This window comes from Echiichthys vipera (assembly GCF_963691815.1).
Source record: "Echiichthys vipera genome assembly, chromosome: 4".
NCBI lineage: Eukaryota > Metazoa > Chordata > Actinopteri > Perciformes > Trachinidae > Echiichthys > Echiichthys vipera.
Window position 1 is genome coordinate 32,529,607 of NC_139829.1, and position 12,293 is coordinate 32,541,899.

Sequence of the window (12,293 nt, forward strand, 5' to 3'; positions counted from 1 at the left end):
TTGAGGGCCGGTTCAGAGCAGGTGCCCAGTCCTGACCCGGTTCTTCCTGTTTCCACAGCCAAAGAATGGCATGGAAGTTTCTGCCTAATAGTGCCAAACATAAGCTGCCTACTGAGCCTTTAAAGATACGTTATAGTGTTATAGAAAAGGTGTTGCACTGTTGCATTGCATAGGTTTGTGACAGCACAGCCTGATACCCACTGCAGGGCCTAATGATGGATTAGACATCGTTTGAATGAAAACCTGGCTCCTGTAGGAATGCTGTGGGCAGACTCTACTGTGTATTGTGGTGGCAACGGCCTAAACTACTGATATACAAGGGTGTATGAGTTACTGTGCTTTTCATTTGTCCCTGAAGCTACCAGAAGAACATGGTTGGGGCAGCCACGCAGACTCTGAGCACATGGGTCTCAGTTTAAATGTAAAAACAATATAAAAGTGTTGCTCGACTCTCTCTCAATTGGAGTCATCCCATGTGGTTTCTCCATGCTTTTGACTTTTACTTTACTTTAAAACTACAACACCGTGCACGTCTTTATCATTCTTATCTCATCTCATCTTCATCCGCTTATCCGGGGTCAGGTCGCGGGGGCAGCAGCTCCAGCAGGGGACCCCAAACTTCCCTTTCCCGGACCACATTAACCAGCTCTAACTGGGGGATCCCGAGGCGTTCCCAGGCCAGTGTGGAGATCTAATCTCTCCACCTTGTCCTGGGTCTTCCCCGAGGCCTCCTCCCAGCTGCACGTGCCTGGAACACCTCCCTAGGGAGGCGCCCAGGGTTCATCCTTACCAGATGATCCTGAACCACCTCAACTGGCTCCTTTCAACTCAAAGGAGCAGCGGCTCTACTCCGAGTTCCTCACGGATGCTGAACTTCTCCCCCTCTCTCTAAGGGAGACTCCAGCCCCCCTCCTGAGGAAACACATTTCAGACGCTTGTACCCGGCATTTCGTTCTTTGGGTCCTGACCCAGCTTTCATGACCACAGGTGAGGGTAGGAACCAAGACTGACCGGTAGATCATTATTATCATCATTACAAAAGGTCGCAAGACCGAGTCCACTTGAAGAAAAACATGAAATGTTTTATTGTCCTTTAAACATTGTCCATCGACAGCAGAGTTTCAACAAGACAGACAAAAAAGATATATTCACAGTACTTGGGTCCGCACAGCTACACAGCCCTTCACCCACTCACCAGGCAGTGTCCAACCCCTCAGTTTAAAGGCCTAGCCCCTCCCATGGACCATACCATCTTTAATCGAAATCAATTAAGTCATCAATTGATCTTTACATGTTATTTTTTCCGATCACTGTCATATATGTTTACACTACATCTACCCAACAATAGTATGCCACCTGGCTAACATGTGGTATGATGGTGTGGTGTGCTGGTGTGGTGTTTTACCAGTGGCAGGGGAAACTGCCACAATGTCTTTATCATTATCATCATTACACACCGTTCACATTATGGACACACACCACTTTCCTCTAGTTGTTTACTCTGTTGCAATAAATGCATTTAATTTACCGTTATCCATCGTCCATTCCCATATTATTCCTGGCCTCTGAGCCAGTACCGATAACTGTAAACGTACTAAACAAATGAAATAAGAACGGTGAGCTCTAGTTCATTATAGGGTGCATCAGCCGGAAGAGTGTGGGAGTATAGAGAGAGCGCAGGCCTCTAAAACCCAGCGTGAACTGGGAGGCCGAGGGCACAACAGCCCGTTGAAATGCTTATGATGTGGTGGGTGCCTACAGGAGCTGCGTAACCCTGTGCCCCTTTCCTCCGCAGAGCTGCGAGAACAGGAACAGGAAGACCAGCTTGTGGTTAAAACATCTAAAAAAATCCGCTGCGTTAATGTTTTTAGTGCCTCTCCCCCGCCGGCTGTGCTAATTCTGCAAACAGCAGATGCATGAGCAGTTTAACAGGTATATGAATGAGTGTGAAACAGTGTGGCACACTACGGTGGTAGGTGTGTGTGTGTGCTGGGCCTAACCCTAACCCAGCTTAACGCCGGTAAACACCCAAAGTCAACCAAGAGGCTGAAGTGAATCTTAATGATGATGAACAGTTCAGTTTGTATGAACTTATTTATTTGAAATAAGTGCACGAGGGATGACTGTTCCTCCTTGTTGTTGGTGTTCTTCCCCTCCTTACACTCTGCCACAAAGAAGCTGTGTGGTGTGTGTGTGTGTGTGTGTGTGTGTGTGTGTGTGTGTGTGAAGCGAGAGCCAAGTCTTACTTTTGACGGGGGCAGGATTTCCTTTATATTCTTGGATGCGTCGAGCAGGACAGAGCTCTGTGGGCAGCGACAGCCTGATGTCACGTCACCAGGTAAACGCCAACAACTCTGCAGACCAAACTTTTATCTATTTCAAATCCATCTAAGTTTGATCTAAGTTCAAATCTATTCAATCCGGATGATGTACAGGATACCACTGAAAGGGTGACTGTAAAACTGTAAAAATCAGGTCTTACAGGGATTTTATTCTGTTCCTAAGTGTGTGTTGTTCTTGGTGTACCCAGCCACAGTATCAGGGTGTGACATCTTCAGAAACCCTCTTTCTGCCAGTTTCATTTTGCAAGATGCCTCATCAGCAACCCACCTAGTGAGGTATTTGACTGTGTTTGGCAGAAGGTGAGTACTTATTATAGAAACCTACAGGTAAATTGTGCTTTGCTTTAGTCAGACATTACCTTGATTTGTCACCTATTGAAATTATTTGACGATTTGCAAACTATTCAATTTGAAGTTTCAGCTTTTTAACAGTTACACGTGAGCACTACAGTAACAGAGCGTACTGTCTTACTGAAAACAAAGTTTAGTTACATTAGACAATAGTTCATACGATGTTCTGCAAGAGTTTTGCTCATTTGTAAAGAAAATTTTATAAATATTTATAAAAAACCCTAATTATTACTGAACGTTACTCAACGTATCATATTTTAGTTTGTTGCAACTAACTCACGTCAACCTGTAACAAAATGAACCAAGTGGGGCGGCAGTAGCTCAGTCCATAGGGGATTTGGCTGGGTACCGAAGGGTGGATGGTTAGAGTCCCTGTGTGGACCATGAATGGAGCGTGGACTGGTGGCTGGAGAGGTGCCAGTTCATCTCCTGGGCACTGCCGAGGTGCAAGGCACCGCCGGTCACTGGCAGCCCCCTCGGTCTAACATCTCTCCATTAACTGCATGTATATAGGTCCTGTCTGTGCATGTGTGTGTGTGTATTTTGGGCCTTTGTGTAAAATGAAAAATAATAATAGAGTGAAAATTGAATTTCCCCATTGCGCGACAAATAAAGGAATTCTTCTTCTTTTTCTTAAACGTCTTATATTTGTAAAACCACAACTGAGCGTCTTCTGCAGTAGGAGCTGTTTTTGTGGTCGGCACCTTGCCCGCTGCAGTTCCTGCACTGAAAGAGCGCTAATATCTGTCATCTACCCTTCCTTCCTCTCTAAGACTTCCATACCAGCGATCTGTGCCCTTTCGACCTGGGATACGCCCCGCAGCCATGACAGCGTCTGGACCCCGAGCCTTCCTCCTCCTCCTTCTCCATTCCCTCTCATCCCTGCTTTATTACAGCTTCTACATCAAGACGACCTCTCTGCAAATGCATCACCCAGCTGTTCCTCAGAGAAACCTCAGCATCCTGCTGTGGCACTGGCCGTTTGGCCGCTCTTACAGGCTTGACGGCGACAAATGCCTTGACATGTACAACGTCAGCTGCTGTTTCCTCACTGATAACACATCCGCCTTCTCCTCTGCTGATGTGGTTGTGTTCCACCACCATGAGCTGAGGAGAGGTCTGTCCACGCTGCCCCTGCACCTGGATCGCCCGGCCTCCCAGCGCTGGGTGTGGCTGTCCATGGAGCCTCCGGTCAACAATGCAAACCTCACCCAGCTCAGAGGCCTCTTCAACTGGACTATGAGCTACAGACGGGACGCAGACATATCCATCCCTTATGGAAAGACCATTCTAGGGGGTGGTGAGCAAAGCTTCCAGGCTGCTCGAGATCATTCCTGCCTTGTCAGCTGGGTGGTCAGCAAATACCGGCCTCACCAGGCTAGGGCTCGTGTTTACCAAAGCCTAAAGAAGTACATCCCCATAGAGGTGTACGGGAAGTGGAACAAGAAACCGCTGTCGAACAAGAAGCTGTTGCCCACGATTGCAAAATGTATTTTTTACTTGGCGTTTGAGAACTCTGAGGCCAAGGACTACATCAGTGAGAAGCTGTGGACGAATGCTTTCCAAGCGGGGGCCGTACCAGTAGTTCTCGGCCCCAGCAGGACGACCTATGAGGCCCTGGCTCCCCCGGGTTCTTTTATCCACGTGGACGATTTTAAGAACGCAGAAGATCTGGCTGCCTATCTGAAGCATTTGGCCGCAGACAGACAGGCCTATGAGGAGTATTTCCATTGGCGCCACACTCACAGAATAAAAATATACACTGATTGGAGAGAGAGGCTGTGTCAGATCTGTGTCAAATACCCCAGTTTACCAGCCAATAGAGTCTATCATGACCTGGAGAGCTGGGTGAACAGCTAAGATGGTGCTGCATCTCTTCTTTCTGTTAGATCACGGGTGTTTTTTTGATTGGGAATGCTGATTATACATAAACAGTGACAATTTGATGTAGGATGACGTGGGTCTCACCCGTGCACTTTCGGTAAAAAGTGAGCAACTGCACACCGCAGAAACAAATCTCATGTGGTTGGTTGTGTTGTCTGTGTGCTGTACAAAAAAGTGGAAGTGGGATCTTGTGTGTAACCATAAATAAATATGTTCCATTTGTTGAAACCACAGAGGAAGGCTTAGCTTGCACAACCTGCTTATTACTACAGACCAAAGAGTTCTATTATGTGACATTGGACCTCATACGTCAACATTTTCCTTATGTTTTGTGCTTTAATTAACCAACATATCCCATTTTCAGAAACCTGGCTATGTTACCAGGGTACTGCTGCATGTATACACCTCATCCTGGTTGAGTGACACTAACTATGGCCCTGTTTACACTGCAGTTCCAAGTGACCTGAATCTGATTCTTTCACTCATATGTGACCCATATCTTATTTGCTTTTGCCACTTTGAAACAGAACAACTCGCATTGAATCTGACATTTTCAAATCAGAATTTTTACCACCACTTTTGTACCACTTTTAAATGTGCTACGGAATCCGATACGCAACAGATTTTTTTAAATGCGACGCAATCTGAACATCCAGGTCGCATTTAATGCATCTTTGACGTCATTCTGAGCCGCGCTGCACTGTGTTGGAAATGAATGACGGATAAAGTTGATTGAAAAAAAAAAGTGTGCCACAGGCGGGAGCCAGGAACAGAATCAAAACAAACATGGAGGACAGCAGTGAAGCGGGCGAACAGTGGAGCGAGAGGGAAGTTTTAGACCTCATTAGTATTTAAGGTGACACTTTGGTGCGAGCTAGTCTTACAGGGTCTTATAAGTCCATTACTGGTATTGAAATGTTGTGGCCACCAGGGGGCATCTGTTAGAATGAACGGCGCTGACAAGATATTCCTTTGACCATTCATTGAGTGCAGGTGTGTGAACTTCGGTGCGAGCTAGACTTGAAGGTTCCTATGGGTCAAACTTTCCGGCTGCCACCACACGTTTTTAGCATTGAATCCTAAAGTCCTACAACACCGGTTGCCCTTGCCATGTTCGCTTCATTAAACACCATTGTGGCGTGATGTCATCAACGATCAAGTGCACATGCAGGTCACTTCAGGAGTGTCAGTTGTTCACACTCCGATCCGTAGACAGGCCACATTTAAAGACTTAATGTGAACAGACAATAATAATAATAATGTGTGTGTGTGTGTGTGTGTGTGTGATCAGCCTGCTTCTATACAGCCTCAACAAACAATTCAACTCAAACTAATTACATATTTATTATATTTGCTTGCATCACAAAGTCAAATTGATTCCTGTCCTGTAGTTTGTAGACATAGTTATGAATTCAAGTTTTAGGCCTAGTGTGAAAAATGGTAGTGGACCCAGGATAGACCCCTGAGGAACACCATATTACACTTTTGAATAATTTTAATTCCTATTGTTGTGGACTACACAGTCTGCCGTATCACTTTAATATGATTTGAACCAGGACAGAGCAAAGCGTTAAACACCTATTTGGTTCTTGAGCGGATATGGGAGGATGTTGTGGTCAACAGTGTCAAAAGCCAAAGGTTTGGTTTGAGTCAATGGAAAGCAGAAGATCATTGATCAATTAAGGGCGCACTCACACTGTCCTTCCGCACCGGGCCAAAACAGGTTTTACGGGTCAAGCCTAGTGCGTTTGACCAGTGTGAGTGCAACCGCTCCGCGCATAACTGCGGCCAGCTGGCCGTCCACGGCCTGTCTGAGAGAGGTGGGCTTTTGTAGAGCGTGTTTGTACATGTACGAGCACGAGCGTGCGCACGTGTACGAGCATGACGCCTACGGTGGTTCTGAGGTCATTTCCTGTGCGCCTGTTGGGACGTAGAAAAAAGAAGGAGGGACCATGCGCGGACATTTAACAACAACAACAATGGTGGTGAAAGGTTCACGTTGGTGTGATGCGGAGGTGGAGTGTTTACTGCAGATTTGGTCGATGAAAAGATTCAAAAACAGTCGACAAGACGCACAAAAACTCCGAGGTCTACGGAAAGATCTGGAAACAAAGCCACGCATTGCCATCACGTCATCAATGCGTGTGACGTGTTACGGCGTGATGATGTATGGACAGGCAAGAAGCATTTGCGCGAGTGTGAGTACAAACGGTCCTGGGGCGCGGGGGAGAGGGAGGGGGTGACAAGTACCCTAAAGCCAGTGTGAGTGCACCCTAACTGCTGTTTCAGTGGAGTGGAATGATCTAAACCAGGATAGGAAGGGTTCATGAAGGGTATTACAAGAGATATAATCAATAAGTTGGTTTGCAATGGTTCTCTCAAGGACCTTGGATAGGAAGGTAAGGTTTGAGATAGGCCTGTAATTACTGAGGATTTCTGGATCGAGGTTTGTTATTTTTGAGTAGAGATTTGATAACAGCTGACCCACACTCAGTGGAGCAATGAGAGACACTGTGTTCTCAGTGTGTTCGCATTCTTCATTGGCTTTAATGCACCCTCAGCGTCCTGAACATTTGCCACATCTGTTTCGTTGAGGGTGCTGAGGCTCTTCTCTCCTTTTCTGACCTCTGGAGACAAGAAGGTGGCACAGATCGCAGGTTGTTCCAAGAACCTTTCGACCCATGCCGTATGCACTGTTCCACCTTTTTGCAACATAAGGTATCATCCTGAGATTTTTCAGGCAGAGCCATTTTTTGTTTCACGTTCAGACAGTGGCTTGCTGTCGTGTTGCAGTAGCAAAACGTTGATATTCGTCAGAGTCTGGGGAGCGTGACCACTTCACTTCAGCGTACGGGGGAAGCATTTTACATGAGGGACTTTTCAAACTTGATTTTTATCACAGTTCTTAAAATTTCCGAAAACAATGCAATATTTCCCTCACCTGTGGGGTAGAGTAAGTGACATGCCACCAAGTTAATCACAATCCTAAGGGTTGCTCATGAATAAGGTTTGACATAAGTTGCTGCAGAGGGGCCTCACTGTCCCCCAGGAAACTGGTGACAGCATACATCTGGGAGAGCTATGCCCTTTAGGCTTCTGCCACTGATCGCATACTGTCTCTCTCATTCTTTCTATCACACTTCTCTCTCCTCACACAGCCCTCCTGTGAGCTTTCTCACAAAAATGAGGACTCAATTAATTCAGGCGAAATGAGGACAAAGGGGGGAGGAGGAGGAAGAGGGGGCAGAAAGAGACAGACAGAACAAGCCAGAACTCACAAACCTCCGGCTGACCCCCCTGGTGTTGGAGTTTACCCCGCCCGATGCCTACAGGTGGATGCCACTTATTTGGGAGACTTTGCAACAAACGTTTATTTACTAAAACACTTTAGAACCCAGCTGTGCATGTTGGCGATGGTTGAGCCGTTCGTGCGCTCTCTCGCTCGTTGTCTGTCGTGTGAAACGCCGCACAGAAGGTTCAGACACAGTTCAGAAGGAGTTCTGTGCAGCGTATATTGTGGAAAACGTGTTGCTTCTGCTAATTTGACGTTAGCAGGCGTGTTGTCATGATGAAAGTGTCGTATATAATTATTTCCGGTACAGCGTAACCCCTCCAAATGTTTTAGTGGTACGCCGTATCGGCTTACGTTCACTCCTGAGTGTGAGACAGAGCAAGATGTAAATGTTCTTGTTGGGCCTTTAACGTTGTGAATGTAAGGTGAATGAGTTCTGCCTCCGCCAACAACAACAAAGAACGCGTTCGACGGTACCTGCCCAAAATGGCGAATACCATAATATCGGGGGCGGGACGCTGTGTCGTGACATAACCTTCTCATGAATAGTGACCATAGAACAATGGTGCTGGCTGTCTTAGGATACCTCACATAAGTACGAGTGACATCACTGTCATCCCTTTTAGATGAACGAGCAGTCGTTTGCTCTCAAACTATTTGTATGACTTCTGGAATATTTGTGTCTGTTCCCTTTGAGACTGTAATGATTGTCAAACTAAATCGGTTTGGATTCGACGAGTGTGGCGCTGTCGTCCTCGTCAGTTCCTGGGTATGGGAGCCAGTGGGCCAAACTATTGAACCAGAGCTAGCCAGGTCATATTATGTAATGCTGAGAGTGTAGCAGGTTGTGTTAACAGTATGCGGTGGGAGGGTGGGAGGGTGCGATGAAGCTGATATGAGGTCTGCTGGCCTTTAAAACCCCGTTGAACAGCACAGAGGATGTTGACAGACCAGATATCCAGACCACAGGTAAGACTAAGACATCAGGGTCATGTTTAATTGTAATTCTTCCGTTGCAGATCAAAGGTACAGTCAAGTTTGAATTGCACTGCAAAGACTCAGTCAGCAGGTACCTCTAAGCAGGTTTAGGAAGCTCTGGACCTATTTCCTTTTTGGCCTCTATCAGATAAAAGGCAAAAGTACATGAAGATCGTTGCTATGGTGTCGACATCATTTGACTGAAGCACTCTAACAGGCTTTCCTTCATTTGAAGAATAACTGTAATTTTGCTTCCTTTTATTATTTATTAACAATTCATTTTGATTTTGTCGTTCAGTTATGCACCCCCATTACTTAACCTTAATTTGACAGTGTTTCTGTACCCCCCCCCCCCCCCCCCATTTGTATAAGTTTATAGTTTTGTCTCAAATACTTGATGCTCCTTTACTTTATTGAACACTTAACAATATAAAATCTCTGTTTTTTAAATTAGTTTTTTATTTATTTAATAAACGTCCCATCGTGTCCTTTTATGTGGGATCATTTTCCATTTCTGTCCTTTTAAAAGTGTGTGTGTGTGCGTGTGTGTCTGCCTGTCTGTCTGTCGCCGCATGCAGTTTAAATAATACCTTGGACTTATAGAGCGCCTTTCATGGTACCCAAGGTCGCTTGTCAATTGGGGGGGGGGGGGGGGGGGGGTGTTAGTGGTCAAAGGACTTGGTGAAAAGAAATGTTTTGAGGTGCTTGGTGCATAGTCAGGAACGGGGCAGAGCAGAATAATTAAAACACGCCCAGTGTGTGTGTGTGTGTGTGTGTGTGCTCACTTTGTATAATTATTTTTACCATTATAATATTATTTTTTTTCCCTTCTCCTTTTGTGTTGGTGTTTCTCTTAAACTGTTGCCTTTGATGTTTGTTTTTAGTAATAAAGCTTATGGTTGATCTGCAGAGGGAGAGAAATAACAAACACACTTTGAGACCATGATGAAAATTTACTCCGTGAGTGGTAAAAACCAATAAGTGAGTCTAACTTTTATTATTATTATATAAAAAAGGAAATGCATTCACAGCAAACTGTTCTGGGACGGCTCTAGTTCACCAGGGAGAGCGAGTGCAGAAGAGATGCTCAGTCCTTTGCAGCAGCCGGGTTCAAGTCCATCCTGCTGCCCGTCATCCCCCTGCTCTCTCTCGCTCTCTCTCTCTCTCTCTCTCTCCCCGCTTTTCTTTAAGCTGCACTTGCAATTTAATGGCGGAAAAGCCCCAAAGTAAATCTTAAAAAAACAAAAGTAGTAACCGTTGGGGGAAACTCGACAGCTGGCCTTATCGCTCAAGGACCAGGGCTGAGAACTCTGTGTTTGTGGCCATATGGTCCTTCAAACTGATAAGATGCAGCTGTTTGGCTTTTTGCACAACTGCAGAAACAAACACAGGCAAAGTCTTAGTGGCATGACACACGTGATGACACATGACCAGTGTCCCGTGGCACATAGCAACAGCCGCAGGCTCAGTAGTTATGGGGGGGCTTGAGCCCTAAACTGAGTCCCAGGACGCCGAAATAAAACACACATATATATTTTTTATATTTTTTTCTGCTTTCGTTCCTTTTAGCAGTGAAGTGATGACATGACAGAAAATGAGAGGCCCCTAATAATGATTCACTTGCAGTAGGCTACCATGATAAACATGCTGACTATAAGATGCATGAAACATTTTGACCGGTTAAACAAGTAAAGCGATTTCTGTTTCCTCTTCAAATAAAATGTTCTTCGCACAGGATTTTTTCTTTGCACCTGCGATACCTCGCCCTGTCTTCTGCTAATGATCATCTGGTGATGGAGAAAATAATGGTGTGTCAGGAAATGTAGTATGTTTGACTTTCAGGAGATCAGTATTTCATCCTGTCACAGGCCTTTAAGGGCGCACTCACACTGTCCGTCCGTACCGTGCCCCGTGCTTTAGGGTCCTTGTCCCCCCCTCCAGGCCCGTTTGTACTCACACTACCTGGGCCTCCGCGAATGCCTCTTGCTGCCTATCCGTCATCACGCCGTAACACGTCACACGCATTGATGACGTCATGGCGATGCGTGGCTTTGTTTCCAAATCTTTCCGTAGACCTCGGAGTTTTTGTGCGTCTTGTCGACTGTTTTTGAATATTTTCATCGACCAAATCTGCAGTAAACACTCCACCTCCGCATCACACCAACGTGAACCTTTCACCGCCATCGTTTTAAATGTCCGCGCATGGTCCCTCCTTCTTTTTTCTACGTCCCAACAGGCGCACAGGGAATGACCTCAGAGCCGCCGTAGGCCTCATGCTCGTGCTCGTACACGTGCGCACGCTCGTGCTCGTACATGTGCAAACGTGCTTTACAAAAGCCCACCTCTCCCAAACGGGCCGTGGACGTCCAGCTGGCCGCAGTTATGCGCGGAGCGGGTGCACTCACACTGGTCAAAGGAACTAGACTTTAGCCGAAAAACCTGTTTTGGCCCGGTGTGGAAGGACAGTGTGAGTGCGCCCTTAATAAACAGTATCTAGTGGCCTTAACCACACAGTTGACCTGCTGTGCCTCAAGACTCCAGTCTCAAAATGTATTTAAATTACACCTCTTGTTTGGTTGAAGAAGGTTTAACAATCATATGAGTAATAATCCTGATTGATCTGACAAAGATGAAGCTATTCATATATAGGCCTAATAGTGATCAATCATTGACCCCACATGGGATAGTGCAATCACAGGCATCGTAAGAGTGTGTGTTATAAGACCAATGCATTGTGAATCTATGTCCCCAGGTACAAATGCTGCTGTTCCTCCAAACCATGGTCTCCAGTCGTCCCCTCCTGTTGTTGGTTCTGTGCAGTCTGACTGTAGCCGAAGCCCAACTGAAGGTGTTTGACATAAGGGCTAGCAAACTTCCCTCCGACCTCTTAGGAACCACAGATGGCTTTGTCAAGGTTTTCTCCGGCTCGGCCACTCTGGGAGAAACGTCCGTTCGCAACAACAACCCAAACCCCTGGTGGGAGGAGGAGTTCACCCACTTCAAGGCCCAGGAGAATGACATACTGAGGCTTGAGGTCCATGACAGCGACTTTCTCTTCGATGACCTGCTGGGAGTCTGCCAACGTCAGATCAAGCTGGGAACCCATGAGCATGACTGCTTCCTGAAGAAAGGTGGCACCCTCCACTACAGCTACACCCTCGACCAAGGCTATAATTAGGCATATGGATGTAATTGACCTTAAGTCTTTACATGCAGCCTACAATTCTCTCAGCCGGGCTATGAGGAAGGTTTTAATCCTAATGGACTCACTGTGAGTGGTTAGGTTCTCTGTATGATCCTTCATTCAGGAGTAGAGCAGGAAAATAGTCCCTCAAACCCATAAAATGAATCAATAATCTGGGTTCTGGTGACTTTGTGACTTTATATCATTGGCTGATGTACCCTGCAAAGTTGTCCATAACAAATAAACCGTCCTGCAGCAACCA

The 12,293-nt window shown here is 46.1% G+C and overlaps 1 protein-coding gene across 1 annotated transcript; it reads left to right on the forward strand.

The window, feature by feature from the left end:
• Nucleotides 1-3,641: 3,641 nt before the first annotated feature.
• On the forward strand, nucleotides 3,642-4,553 carry LOC310946015 (alpha-(1,3)-fucosyltransferase 7; the record flags this gene model as incomplete). Its single annotated transcript, XM_083912290.1, has 1 exon — nucleotides 3,642-4,553. Exon 1 carries the CDS (start codon nucleotides 3,717-3,719, stop codon nucleotides 4,551-4,553), a length of 837 nt encoding a protein of 278 aa, XP_083768416.1. The 5' UTR covers nucleotides 3,642-3,716.
• Nucleotides 4,554-12,293: the final 7,740 nt, after the last annotated feature.